The sequence below is a fragment of the Scomber japonicus genome, chromosome 10 (genome assembly GCF_027409825.1).
Source record: "Scomber japonicus isolate fScoJap1 chromosome 10, fScoJap1.pri, whole genome shotgun sequence".
Classification (NCBI taxonomy): Eukaryota; Metazoa; Chordata; class Actinopteri; order Scombriformes; family Scombridae; genus Scomber; species Scomber japonicus.
The window spans coordinates 26,551,631-26,567,590 of record NC_070587.1 but is presented as its reverse complement, the minus strand read 5'-3'; the positions used below and the strand labels follow the sequence as shown (position 1 = coordinate 26,567,590).

General features: G+C 39.0%; 1 protein-coding gene across 3 annotated transcripts in view; it reads right to left on the bottom strand.

The window, feature by feature from the left end:
- grik2 (glutamate receptor, ionotropic, kainate 2) overlaps nt 1-15,960 on the bottom strand; it is a 322,030-nt gene that overhangs the window by 43,310 nt on the left and 262,760 nt on the right. For all 3 annotated transcript variants that reach the window (XM_053326627.1, XM_053326625.1, XM_053326626.1), the window contains exon 14: nt 777-1,002. In XM_053326627.1, the coding sequence (XP_053182602.1) occupies nt 777-1,002 (226 nt within the window). The remainder of the gene's footprint in view (nt 1-776; nt 1,003-15,960) is intronic.

The window sequence follows — 15,960 nt, the reverse complement described above, 5'->3', positions numbered from 1 at the left end:
GGCCACCAGGGGGCGACCGTTTTGGTGCGACTCTATACAAGTCAATGGAGAATTCACCAACTTCTCACTTGATTTGTAACCTCACTAAACCTTTTCAAAATGTGTTTATGCTCTCAATCGCTAGTGTAAAGCCTTCTTCAATGCAGTTGCATGATGTTCATTTGTGAAATTTTGGCCTCCCTGTTTTTATATTTGATGATAAAGCAGGGTATGCTTTAGGGCGTGGCTACGTTGTGATTGACAGGTTGATTGCCCAATGTCCTTGAGATCCAGCCCTCGCAACCTCCCTGCTCCGCCCATGGCCCCGCCTCAACCCATATAAGTAGAATCCATGTTTTTATTTTACCCAGCATGCACCTGAAATTTTCAAGATGGCGCTGCCCAGATCCAAAACTATTGGCTTCCGAGCAGCAGTCCACAAATGGTCCACAAAGTGACGTCACAGATGTTACGTCCATTTCTTCTATACAGTCTATGGTTTGAATGACAGGGACATTTCTATTTTCCTTATAATTAGGACCAAATGACAGCAACTTCTTGAACTTAGAAAGTTCAAGAAGTTTGAAATTACTTAGCCCTTAAAACTAGAACTGTACATTTTTGCAGCATCGTCAGTAGGAACCAATCAGTTCAGCAACACACTGGTTGAACTGAGTGATGGTGAAAAAGGAAGCACCGTTCAACTTGTATGCATAGAATACATTGCATAAAATATAGTAATATTGTTTAGCATCCCCACTTCTCTGCTTGCCGTATTATCAGTGCATAGTACATACCCATTGGGGTGCCAACACCATAGGCTTTGGAGTCAATGAGGCCTCCGATCTGGGTGAGGTTGCAGTTGCGTTGTGTGACGAACTCGATGGTGGTGGACTCCATTAGGAAAGCGTAGTCCGAGGTGAGCACACGATGAATGCCCTCATCAACGTTCTTCACCATCACAGAGTGTCTCCGACTGCTCATGAACTCCCACATCTTATCATACGTGGAGATCTTTGTTTTCTGTGAGGAGACACAGAATTGCATTTTGAAAAAACTGGAAAAAAAGAGAAATGTCCAACAACTTAGACAGAGCAATCTAAAATTAATTTATGTTAACTTCAGTCAAACATATTGCACGTTTTGATGAATGTGAAGTTCTAGGTTGTAGGTTAATTATTTTTTTGTCTCAGCAGTTATAATGTTCTGAGCTTTTGTTTCACTCAACAGTGACGATGATGGGCAGAGCATTCACATCACTCATTTCAACACTGGCAATGTACGCAGCTCTATCAAGGCCTGCAGAACCCTTTACAATCAATTACTTTTCAAATTTCATTAGGAAAAAAAAACACATAATTGGCTTCAGCAAAACTTTTTTTGCAGTGGTATATGCTATCTGACTACTTCAGTCATTATCATTTCTGAAGACAACGTGGACTGAACCAGGCAGGCATGCTAAATAGCAGGAGTGCTGTGATTTTGTATGACTGTCCATCTGTGCTGCCTGTGCTACTGCTATCACCTATAGTTAGGAGCAGCAGCAGCATTGTCAGCAACAGCGTGCCTCACTTTCTACACCTGTAATCACGGCGAAAAATCCAAGAGCACATTACTCTCCAGGGGAGCAGATTTGAAGGCATTTTTGAAGCCATTTGAAACCTAATTAAGTCACATCTTCAAGGTCCTGCCCGCCATTATTGTGTGTAATGACTTTTTGTGGCTGGTCGATATTTTAGATCAACTGGGTGATTTGCGGAGTGCCTATCAGAATCTTTCGGAGTCACCCTTGACAAATCAGGCGATTGAGCATGCAAGCTTCAGACTGCTGATAAGGCGAGAGCAGTGGCTGTGAATACATGGAGAGTCAGATAACCACCTACACTCCAAGTCAGGCAGAGAGCCGAGATGGGCTTCACCAGAGCCTCCACACAAGGATCCAGAGCTGATTTCACTTAAAGCATACAAGAGATCTTGGAAGAGGCGACGGGAACATTCGATGAATAGCTGTCAAACCTAAATAGCAAACCGGTCCAAAATAATCCATCCACAGCATTGCAGAATGAATGTCACATCCTTTTTGTTTGGTCTAACTGAATCAGAATATTCTAGTTCTTTAATAATCAAACAAGACTATAGGTCAAAACCTGGTGTATGTTTGGACTGTGAATGAAAAGCTCATGGCCTTTTCATTTAAAATGGCAGATACAGGAAGTGGCAACACCTGGCGTCCAAGCTCCCAGGAAGGGTGCCAGGCTTTGAATGAGGCCAATTTGACATAGGCGCTTTCCCAATACCAAGTTAGAGGTTTGGCACTTTGACTCATGAGCACACATTTTAGAGGACGAAAATACGCAGTATGATCATCCTACTTCAACACACATACCTGATTAGGGCTGGGTATTGTTTAAAAAATTATGACACAAGTACCAATCCAAGTAGCCTTAAAGTGATATCGACACCAACTGAGTACTTCATTCCATACCCATCATGTAAATAAAAGCATTACATTGTGACTTCACCTCCACAGACAGGTTGTAGCTGGTCACATGTCGCATTACATCGAAGAACGCTTGTGTTGATTGGTTGTGAGCAAGTTCATAGTCATATGTTCTAGCTCTGGGTGCAAAAAGGATGGATTGCAGGTATCGTTTGATGGGAGATGGTTCGATACTACTTGGCACTGATTTATTTCAGTCAATACCTTAAAGGTATAGAGTACAGATACCCTGTACTATACCTGACTGTACTGTGTCAATACAATCTCAACTCAAAACAAGTCTTTAATCACAAAAAATAACCTAATTGAGAGAGAGATGCAATCAATTATATTATTGACTTTGGCCGACCAATACTGTAACTTCATCATTCAGTCACAGGCATTGGCTGTTGAGGTCCAGCCAAAAATAACAGGTCCAAAAAAAAAAGGAAAAAAAGCTCCTGGCTGTCTGATCTGCACAAGTCATCTCCTGCCTGATAAACTTTTCATCTGCCTTCTTCTGTTGAAGAATCCTGTCGGTATTTTTCACAGTTCCCCATATCTGTAAAAACCGCTGGCTAATCCCACCATGGTAGGAAAAGTGGCCTAAGATTAGCAATGCTTCACAATCTCCTCTTGTGTCCAGATCTGTGCTGGAGATTTAAGTCATGCATTTTCTTCTGTGTGTCCTTACAACACAATCACTGTCTACGCTTATCAAGAGATTTCAAGGAGAGCGCAGAAAGGGCCCCAACTGTAGAAAGTGATGTGAGTTGTAGTTAGATCAACATGGTCAGTGAAAAATATTCTGCTTGAGTGAATCCCCACACTGTGTAATAACTGGACTGTGTCATGGAGTTGCTCACACTAAGATAGAGTCGAGATTGACAGAATGTGGCACCTGATCCTTTAGTTAGGCTTTGTCAATACTTTCTGGTTTTGTAGGCCAAATTCAAAGGCTGGAGATAGTGTTCCCTCTTAATAATTTTTACTAAAAACGCTTGTTTACAACTAATTGTAATGCTACAGTCATAGATACAGTCATCATAGATATTTGGCATTAGATCAGTCAGAAGGGGGTTATTTCAAATCATCATGTGGACAAAAAATGTATGTCTATAGTAAATTTAATGACTGTTTATCCAGTAGTTGTCAGTCCAAGCCAAAAATGTCAACCAGCTGTCAGCACTATTTGAAAGGTCAAAAGATCACCATGGTCATTAGGACACTATCTGGGAACCATGAATGTCCCAATCCATCTGATAGATGACGGGATATTATGCTGGATAACAGAAGGGTTTTAGCTGCTGGTAGTGTGACATGAAAAGTTAGAGGATCACTAGTTACTTTTGTTGGACATCACGGGTTATTAAATATATCTGCACCAAATGTCATGGGAATCAATACAGCTGTGGTCAAGAGTTTTCACTTAAAAATAAAAATAAAAAATCTTGGTGGTGCTAGAGTCAGGGAAAGTCAGAAGGCTTCAACTTCTGAGGAACATGAATGCCTTGCATACAATATTGCTTATTATATACCAGTTTGGAGCAAAGTGGCGGATTTACCAACTGACTGACTGACTGAGCCATGCATCAGCCTGGCTAATTAATCAATCAATCCATTCATTTATAGCGCCAAATCACAACATTTCTTCTAAACACATTAAATAGGTCATAAATGTATTTCTAAAAAGCATTTCAACCATTTAGATTTGAATTGTGGAGCTAGGCTTCACAAACTGTGTTTCAACATTTCTGTGTTCAGGATTTAGTGGGCGGGTCTGATTAGCATAAACCCGTCCCTGCTGCTGTAGAGGTAGAAATACATTCAGCACACATTACTGTCTACAGTTAGCTGAGTTAGCCGCCAAGCTAGCGGCAGAAAGCTCTCACACATGGTTACTTTGATTGACAGGTGACACTTGGTAGGGGGCGGGGTTTCAGCAAACTCGACGGGCACCCCCACAGTGTTGGAGAGGAGAGAAAGAGGCTGATTTTTACACAACTTTGAAGTCTAATTTCATATATTTGGTGATTTTTTTTAATCATTCAAATTTGGCAGGGTGGTTAACAACACACTTTTCTGTGGTATGTCAAACTCACAACACATATTTAAATATTTAGCCAAAAACACCAAGTGTTTTGTAACACATATTACACAGGACAGGAACTAAGGTCTCAAAGTCCTGTGTTGCATATGTTCAAACATTCTTGCCCTTCTTCCTTATGACTTCCCAGAAAATTAATGATGTCACACTTTAGGGATTGAAAAATAAAAATATATCAGTGAACACAATGCATGCCCCACCTGCAATATGCAGGAAAACACAGTTACTAAATTAGCCAACAAGGTTTTGTCACAGTCCTTACTCTGCATGATGGTTTGGAGGGTTTAGCATCTGTGCTGTTGATTGTCTGTCTGTCTGTTACTATTGGTGATCCTTTGAGACTATCCTCTCCATTGTTACCATGGATATCTATATGTGACATCAGCAACTAGCTACTGAGTTCAGTTTTTAATCAGTGCTTACAGGCCTGATACTGGAATGAAAACAAGCATCTGACTGAATATTTATTAGCTCCGAACATCACAGCATTTAGAACAATAACTCTTACTTCACATCGGTTTTTAATACATTTTAAGTTGTTGAAGTTGCAATGCTTCCGTTTTTTGCTGGAAGCTAGTCTGATCAGCGGGAGAAGGCGAAGGCTGTTTTGTCTGTGTCAGTCTTTAAAACACAAGTATATGGCTATTTTCTGGAGGCGGTACATATTAAACAAGCTAAATAATCCACACTTAAGATTCAAGCCAGCACTACATTATGAGACTCTGCTTATACATTCAGTATTATCTATTCATTTTCCATTACCCTGTTAACTTATTGTATGTTTCTTTGAAATGTGCCTGTTGTGATTATCAACATGTTAAGAAGTGAACAAAATATTAGGAACATTTTTTCAGTTTAATGCACTTCAGTAAATCACAACTACCACCTACTATGACCTCAAAGTCCCTGAAATTAGAATTAATGACAGGTCTGTTGTTTGGGATTGGATTAAATTGCAACAGTGTTCCTAATAAAGTGCTCGGGGAGTGTATGTTCCTAATGATTTTATATTTATTTTGTCCACATTATATAAGTGTCTTTGTGTCTTAGCTATTGGGGAATGAAGACATTCTAATAAGCATTCAGAGCACAAGGTTTTGACACAGCATTCTGCTCAGTTTCTATTTTATGCACAAAAACACACATTTAAATTCCTAACACAAGCCTGAAGTCAACTTCTGATTCAGAGAAATCTCAGACAGGCCCTGTCAGAAAGCTAGAGCCCACTTCCACAGAAAGTCCAGGCCCACGTCTGGAAACGAGACATTAATTGTTCTATTTGCTTCATGTATCCCAAGCGTGAGTCAAGGAGGGGAGTTGGTTTGGGTCTGCAAGTATCCTGAAGCATCACGTAACAGCTTACAGCAGCTATGGAGCATATTTTGTGGAGTGCAGAGTCAACAAAATAATACATCAAACTAAAGCAGCGCTTCAGGACCTTAGGGAGCAGGAAACAAAAGTGCAAAGTAATCATCCCAGTTCTGTAAAATCAAATACCAGATTTAAAGAGGGCAGACTCATTTAACATGATAATGTTGTTAGAAATGCAAGACTATATTTACTTGATATTCATCAAGAAGAGTGTAGACGACTGCATGCCCCAGTGAGATGCACTTTTAACATTTCCAAAGTTCTTTAAAGAGAAACTTCACACTGAACTCATGTGTGGCAACTTCCTGGCCTTCTGTCACGTACTATAACTCACATATTTGCATAACATAGTTGTTCCTGTATAGATAGGCCTGATGAAGGCACAACAATATATGTATGTTGACTACACATAACCAAGAATAGATTTACTGAATTTTCACAAAACCCTCCTCCAAGCCAGCAGTTCCATGCGGGCCCCATAGGGGTTACATTTGGGCTGTTAATATGGGTCCCAAGTGGGTTTGTCCACAGTTTCCATGGTGGCCTCACCTGTGTTTGCCCATATCAGCTTCAAGTGGGTTCTGACTGGATTTCAGGTGGGGCTCAACTGGGTGAGACCCATCTGGGCCCATATATTTGTCCATATGGGGTCTAAGTGGAATCAGAATGAACTTTAAATGGGGCCCATTTAGCCAGCCCACATGGGCTTCACATGTTACTGAAACAATATGGGCCCTGTTTATGCCCATGCCCGCTTAGCCCACTTACATCCTCATAAAGGACGTAAGGGGCTTCACATGTGGGGCCCATGTTACAGAAACCATGTGGCAAAATGTTCACAGTTCAAGCCCATGCCCACTCAGTACCCAAGTAGCCCACATTTAACCCATATAAGGGATGCCTATTGATCTTCATTTCTTAAAATATGTGGAAAATGTGTTGAGAAGTTGCAATGAAGTCGGCTAAAAAAAGTGATGGTGATAATGCATACTTTATGTTTTAAAATCAGTCAAACCAGACCAGGTCAGATTTGACTGGGGAGGACAAATGTAATAGACTACATATTACTATGAATGAATTGTAGTCCCAGCAGAGCCTTTACTGCAACACTAACTCTTTTTACAGAGAAGAGCAAGTAACAGTACTCTGTAGATAACTAAACACATCTAGTTATTCCCTTGTACTCCACACAACTAAAGCTACAAGGCAACATCAAGCACAGTACTGTTAACTACAGCTATGTGAATGCTGGATGACCATTAGATGTACAGTATTATTGTGGCATTAACTCAAATGTAACCAGTGTAGACAGTATAACAGAGCTGCTGGTGGCGTTTGAATGCATTTTGTTGGAATAACTAAAATCAGTGTGTTTCAAGCTAGACCAGAGTTAAGGGTTCAGTAGCATGCAGTCTGGACTCCTTCACAAAAGTAAAGGAAGTATGTGGAAGATGTATGTAAAGCATGGCAAAGAGAGTTGAGCCTGCCTTCCTTCCACTGCACACCAGGTCAATCCCACCATCAGAGAGGGGATTTAAGATGCTGTCAGACAACCCAAAAAGCAATTTGTGTGAAGCAGACTGAGGCATTCACATCACTCTAACACAGTGTTGTTTATGGATTGAACACCTGCTAAGTTCCTTGTGGCAGAATAATGTCATGCCACTTCCACACTTTAGTCAATATTTGCACAGCTGTGAGTGCAGCATGGACTAAAGTAGCAGGTTATTCAGAGAAAGCAGGTTAAGTCGTTGATACGGGAACATGTTTACATGTCAGAACAGCAACTTAGACTTCAGTCTGACTTGGATGGACTTATTTTAGATATGAGGATGCATCACTCTGTGTAATAATCTCTGCTTTCATCTAGTCGCTCTATGCTTAGCTGTATCTATCTAATCTGCTACACTGATCATAGAAACAGGTTTATAGTATACATGACTCATCTTTCCTGTTATTAAATCAGCTGACTGTATGGTTGTATGTATGTGCGGGTAAACAGACTGCATGAGATGTTACCTGTCAGGTCATCTTTAAAGGAGAAGTGCAAGAAGAACAATGGATGGAATAAAAAATAAATAAATAAATAAAATACATTTCTGGTTCTGCTGCATTGATTTTGATCATTTGAAAAAAAAAAAAAACTGTCCATCGTGACTCTGACAGTGTTTAAGAAGTCGACAGATTACTTATTCATTGTTACTTGTCAGTTCATATTCAAAGTCCACACTCTCTTCTTCCTACTGTCTTTCACTGACGAGCTGAACACAACAGTGATCTCACCTTCACTCACTTTATCTATCTTCATAGAAGGAAGTGAGTGTAAGTGTGTGTGTGTATGTGTGTGTGTGTGTGTGTGTAGCCTTGAATTGCCATCAACACCACACACTCCGTTGGTCCTTGTCAAGACTCTGTGCTCGCTGCTTGCCAAAGTGTTTTGCATATTTTTCAAAGAGCCTTAATCAAAAGAATCCAGAGAGCGGAGGGAAATGGCGCTCGCTTTTTTTTGTCAGCACAAACAACAACTTTGCTTTTATGAAGCATTCTCTCACGCCACATTTTTTACACATACTGTTTATGATACACTGTTGACACTAAACACAAGTGGCTATAAAAGGAAAACCAATTCTGCACTCACAGTCACTTTTGTAGCTTTGTCAGCTCGACCTGCGAGCGAGCAGCAGATCAGATATGAGAATGAGTTTTTCATTCAGTGTCTATAACAGGTGGGGCCGGGGGGGGGGGGGGGGGGGGGGGGGGCTAAAACCTTAATGATCCTTACAGGGACATTTACAGGGAGAGTTTAAAACATAAATAAAATAGAGAATTTAAGATTCTATAAGTAAAGCACATGTTATGTTCAAATGTAGCAATGAATAGAATATCAATGAGTATGAGACTGACATATTTCATACTGTGATGGAGAACATCATTACACACTATGAAGATAAATCATTAAATGAAGTTATATGAAATATCTGCATGTACTCAATATTCAACCATTAGTTAAATACTGATGATCAACATTTAAACAGTACATGCATTAAAGGTGGATGTGTTTATACTGGGGCAGCTGCTCCCAGTACTTCCTTCTATCACTAATATATTATATGTTTATTGTTTATTAAAAAAGTATAACAGTATAAAATCATTTAGAGATTGTTTATTGTATGGCTTTTTTATCACTTAAGAATACTGTTGTGTACAATGTTGAATTTAATGGGACATTAACAGTTTAAGGTAAGGTAAGGGTAAACTTCACTGACCCTCCTAGGGGGAAATTCAAAATTGACACAATAGTATTCTTGTAATAAGTGATCAAAAATAAACCAAATTAAAATAAGATAAAATAAAAATAATAAATAAGTCCATCATGAAGTTAATATATTGAACTTGGTAGCAAACTGTTGCCTATTTACACACAGAGCAACATCATGTATCAGTCTGCCTGGCACACTTATGTCCAATATTCAATCTACTTTTAACTGTTTATAGTTTATAACATCTCCTGAGATACATATGTGACTCTTTAGATCCTCAGTGTAAAGTGTTGGGCCACCATGTGTAGCAAAAACAGGCTAAAGCATGTGATTCATTTTCATATTCATCAAAACATTCAGTGACCCCTGGTGTGTGTGTGTGTGTGTGTGTGTGTGTGTGTGTGTGTGTGTGTGTGTGTGTGTGTGTGTGTGTGTGTGTGTGTCAGTATTCAAGGGATAGGAGCACACATAATATTATTCACATTATGGTGACTTTGCATAATAATGAATGCAGTGTTAGCCATTAGCAGCTCCTGTTTCATGTGTTACTGTGAATGTACAGATAGCAATCACACAGATGATGTTGATACTGTTGGATGATGTCTAAATAAATGAGAAATGTGAGGCAGCATCAGCAGTTAGAAGCAGTATATTGTCTTATCTGATTTCATGTGCATTTATAGACATTTGAAACCCTTGAAAAACTTTTCTAACTGGAAATAATAAGTTCCTCTTACTCTAGTCACTCATTCCATGTGTGTTGTGATATTATGAACATGAGTAGAAGAGATTCTCAATCTCAATTCAAAGACAATTTTCCACCATGATGGACAATTCAGTTTTATTCTATATTTTTATCCTATCTTTGATGCAAACTTGGGTCAAGTTCAGTGCTTACAGATTGTGGGTTGACTATGAATGAATTCAGCATTGATGCACTGTTATATCAATATCACAATATTATAATATCACAATATCAACAAAGTGTTCCATACAGTATGTGCTGCAGCTCATTGTAGTATTTAAAGCCATTCACAAAAGATGAAAAAACAACAGCATCATTTCTCATAAACAAAATAAAACATATTAAAACATGTAGGATGATGACATCATTCAAACTAAACTAAACAAACAAATTGATAATAATAATTAAAAAAAACAAACAAGAAAAGCAGATCCAAGGCAGAGCCAACCTTCCCTCCTACACTATTACATTGAAAAATGCTGATTTATTATCTAACATATATGCAATATGCTGCCATTTTATTTTCATAACTACTTTGGATCATACAGCCATGAGCTGCAACAAGCTTAAATATCATTTCCCTTCCTCCTTCCCCCTCTCCCAGCTCCTGCTTCTCTCCTCTCTCCTCTCAGGTATCAAGCACATCATTTCAATAAGCTTTATCTGCTTGATTTAATCACATGCTGGAGGTGTTCCTCCCATCTGTCTTATGGCTAATGCAAAACAATCCAGGCTTGTATAGCCTGGGGACAGTGAGCTCAGTGGCATGGACATGTAGAGGCTACTGTCTCTGCCACACATCAGCCCATTACAAACACACCAGGTGAAAAAGCAGCACTGCCTTTAATAAGATGTGATTTTATTAGCTAACAAGTAAGACGCAGCAGCAGTGTGTGTTTGCTTATTCAATTATTCAGTGTTATTGTAGCAGCAGTCCATAGGGATTGTTCCTGCTAGGAAGACGAGAGAGACGCTTCAATGCTTCAGAGACTCTCCCGCGCAGACATTTACATAATTAGCCACCATTAGACTCCTATTTTACAGCGCGAGTCAATAATTACCCAAACAGTGGGTATTTTGTATTTCTATTCCTGGGTGTGAAGCCTGAGTGTAATGCGTGTGCACATCATCTGTAGTGTGCAGCGCTGAGTCGACTAACGCTGATTTTAAGTCTGATCAAAACACTCGTCATGACAACGGCGTGTTTTTAACACCTTTTACTGGAAGTGTGGACGAAATATTTGTGCTCAGTGGAGGACAAATGAATTCTGCATCTACCTGGATTCACTCAGTCAGAACAAGGTCATGATGTTACACAAAGCTACATTTCATATAAAAAGTATCATGGGTTCTCATATTACACTGCTGATTAGTACATGCAATAGAATAATAGAATAGGATAAAATAGAATATTGCACATTTATTGTCATTGCACATGTACAACTAAATTAAAAGCAATCTTTATTGGTGCCATAAGTTTAAAAAGTGCTTCCGCATGCTGCTGTTTCCTTTAGTTTTGCACAAATAAAGTCTTATTACAATTATTTTATGGCTTACAGTATTTTATTTGACTGATTAGTGCCTTGAGATAACTTGATATATTGGCTGAGGACTCTCCTCATGTGACACAATAAAGAGGAAAAGTACATTTAGAATAGTTAAATGAAGTGCTGTATAATAGTGTAACATTCAAAGAGAGACTTGGGACATATGATTACTCTACACTGAGCTTAAAAGAGTCACTTGCTGATTTAGTATTACAATCCTAGAATACTGATGCAGCAGAACCAGAAATATTGTCTTTTCTATTCTTCCTCCATGTCAAAACCTGGTGCCTACATTACCCACAATGCCGTTTGAACGCTGACAGTTTGCTCTGAGATTTAGGTGTGCTATGCTCAAAGTTATTTTCATTTTCAAATTTGTACTGAAGTGACATCACTTGAGGCAATGTGTCAGATTTCACACAGTTTCTCTGGAGACAAACATGCTTTATAAACTTATAAATATATATATATATATATATAAATGCATTTTGATGTCTAAAATCTCTTTCACAACATGAATATAATATTTTAAAATAGAGACAGAGACTGTCAGTCTGTGTGTCCTGTCTAGAGTCTCTACAGATAACAGAGAAGAGATTTGTCTGCCAGTAGTTGTCAATCACAGGTGCAGCTCCAGCAGTCACAGCTGAACAGAGGAGAGGGAATACTCAACACTCCCACATCAGTATCACCACAGACAGCAGTGGACTGGTACAAAAAACGGAAGATTGTGAACATGCGCCAGATCTAGTCATGAGAGAATGGAAGCAGCATGCAGCCGCATTTCCTTCTCTGTAAGCAAAAAGGGGATTTAAGGAACTTTAGCCTGTTTATACATGATGTACATGAGGGTTCAAAGCCAGCCAGCTGATGCCCTTCTGTGTGGAGTCTGAATGTTCTCCTCATGCCTGCGTGGGTTCTCTCCTGGTACTCCAGCTTCCTCCCACAGACCAAAAAAATGCAGGTTAGATTAATTGGAGACTGTAAATTGCCAGTAGGTTTGAATGTCTCTGTATGTTAGACTGGGGATCTGTCCAGCTTATGTACCTTTAGCCCAATGACAGCTGGGATTGGCTCCATCCTCCCAGCGACCCTCTACAAGATCATGGATGGACATGAGGCTGTGCATTATTATTATTTAACACAAGGGCTTTTTTTCCATTGTTCCCAGAGAACCTATTTAAACTTCCACAACTCAAAGGCCTTTTTTCTTGAATTGTACACAATATCAACATTGTGTCAAGCAGTAGGACTGTGAAACCAAACCAGAGTTTGATTAAATTCAATCTCACAGCACCACTTCACCAAATGTAGCAAACGTGGTTGGAAACAGCACTGCACAGTTATCCTGGTGGATTACTTTCAAACATGAACATGACTATTTCTACTGATTACTTCACAACTGTTGCGACAAAAGATACAATAGTTGCTAATGTATTCACTTTCTACAGTTATAAAAGTCACACAGTGTTTTGGTGTTTGAGGAGTCATGTGATGTACCTCTCTGTTACTGAAGCAGGACTTTTATATTATTGAGTGTAAATGTTGCAAAGGCACTGATGCAGCAGTGATGTAGTCTTTTTATTTGGCTTGCTTTACATTAAAGACTGTGTAAAGTGCATTCAGACATTGTCTTCTAAACACATTAAATAGATCATAAATGTATTTCTGAAAAGGTGTAAAAAGCATTTCAACCATAAACCCGCCCATGCTGCTGTAGAGGTATAAATACATTCAGCACACACTACTACTACTACAGTCTACAGTTAGCCAGTTAGCTGAGTTAGCCGCCGAGTTAGCCACCGAGCTAGCTGCTGAGTTAGCTGCCGAGTTAGCCGCCAAGCTAGTAGCTGAGCACTCCAATATGTCCCTGTTTCGGGTAGAGGTGGTGACTTTGATTGACAGGTGACACTTGGTAGGGGGCGGGGTTTCAGCAGACTCGGCAGGCAGTCACACAGCGTTTGGGAGCAGAGAAAGAGGCTGATTTTTACACAACTTTGAAGCCTAATTTCATATATTTGGCAATTTTATTTTTAATCATTCAAATTTGGCAGGGTGGTTAACAACACACTTTTCTGTGGTATGTCAAACTCAGAACACATATTTATTTTTACTTTACACGGACTTTAATCACTTTACTTTGCGCCGTTCTCAAAATCTTTGAATTCAGACAATAAATACTTCTGCATGTGAAATTGTCAAGGTTGGATTTGAAACAAATAGCCAAGCTGTAGTCTGATTTAAATGACAGGAGAGCGATAGAATGGGAAAGTAAAAGAGACATTTACTCTTTTTTCCTCACTAATAAACGACTGCAGCTGTGAACTAAATGGAGACAACTCTAATGAGCACTGATATTATCCTAAGTATGTATATCACCCTAAACCATCATGCACAAATGATATAGACTAAACAGTGTCTGACCCAACGCTGTAAATGATCTCAGCATAGGTGGGATGATTAACAAGCACATATGCTGCTCCCTACACCAACTGTTCTTTTCATTCACTCATATAGTAAAATGATAAAGACAGTGTGAAACTTTCACCACAGCAGTTTTTCTAATGAGTCGGTGTGTGTGTGTGTGTGTGTGTGTGTATGTGTGTGTGTGTGTCAGTGAAATAGACGAAACACACACAAACATATTAATCATAACTGTGTCACTGTGCGTGAACAGCACCTGCGAACGCATGTGTGCTCATGCACAGATGGATGAAAACGAGGTGGGAAAAAAAAAAAAAGCTAAATCTCTCTCTAAAGCTGTTGGAGTGCCATCAATGGATTGCAAGAGAGAAAAAAAAACACAGCGGTGAGAAATCAAACTCGGAGCAAAGGGATATTACGCTGGGAAGTTTTCAAACTTGGCTGGATTAACACAACATCCTTGATATGCAGCAGGTATTCTATATGATCCTATACTGAGGGGATTACCAAACAGAGTCTTGGCAGGAGCACAGCTGGTACTTTAAGTGGTTCCAGGCAATTTCAGTTGGCAAAAAATGTACAGCAATATTATGTGATCATGGTGAAACTGTGGTTCAGTGGTTAGCCTCACAGTAAGAAGGTCCTGAGTTTAAACATAACCCAGAGTCTGCAGTCCAAATACATGCAGACTGGCTGAGGTAAAAATGCTCTGTCAATCTACTGATCAATCAATCTATCAACTTATATTTATATAGCAGCTTTCATACAGGCTAGTGTATTTTAAAGTACGTAACATTTAGTTGATTGACAAGCTGATAATAAGACAGAACAAGTAACATAAAGAAAAGGAATAAAAATAAAGAACAAATTAAAAGACCAAAAATGAGACCATTGCACACAAGAAGAAATAAGAATGATGAAAATGTTTATATAATAATTAAATAAGTAAAATAGAGAACGGAGAGAAAAGAGAAAGGGTTTATTAAAAGTTGGAGTAAAAACAAGGTTAAAATAGATTAAAAAGACAAAAAATAAGAAAAATGAGTTTAATAAAAGCTGGACTAAAACTAATTTTAAAAAAGAGCTTAAAAGACAAAAGAAACAGATATACAATCGATAAGAAGCTAAAAGTAGAGAAAGATAATAAAATAATGTTAAAAAAAGTAGATAAAAATGTAAAACATCAAAACAAATACAATAATACTATTCTGTTCTCACTGATGATGTGAAACTAGTAGAATGATAAAAATAAAAAATAAAGCTTTTCTGGCTCAATTACAAACTGTACAAAGCAGGTGACTGTCTCTAGAGCCTCCAAAAGCTCCTGAAGGTCTTTTATGAAAACTTCTGGTTATTTGATTACCAAATCTAACCCTAACCCTTCCTCTAACAACATCACTAACAGAGGGACCCTGTCATTATTTGACTTTATATACTTGGTGCAAAAGAAAGTTGTGTTTGATCTGATTAGCACACACGGGTCAGGTGTCTCAATATTATTCCAGCACATGAAAGCTCTGGGTATACTGTGGCACTAATGGACTGTCATGGGTAGTTACCATGAATTATGACAGCCACCTTCACCTTTATTACTGTAAGAGGCCATTCAGCTGATTTTACATGTCAAAGACAAGGACCTCACAGCAGGTGGTACTACTCAGCCTGGTAAACAGTTGGATGGGGTCTTCTGGCTCTGGAGAAGCTCTGTCAAGTCTGAGAAATGAACCCTGATGATGTCTTGTCATGATGGTCCCAATGGGTAACTGCTCAAATGATTACTGGAAAGCAAGTGGCACAAATTTGGGGGAAGGAAGTTGCGAGATATTAGAATTCAGCAGGCAGAGAGATCCTGATGAATGAAGCCATCAGGTTGTGTTTGGAGAATTGTAGGATCAGACTATCTTGGCTTCTACTGCTTCAGTTTTGATCTTGTGCTTTTTATAAGTTGCTTTAATGGTTCAGTAATACCAGTGAACAAGGAGATGGTTGCTTTTCATGTTCTATTCTGACTAGCTTTAAAAGGTAAAATAATTGGATTGTATCATTCA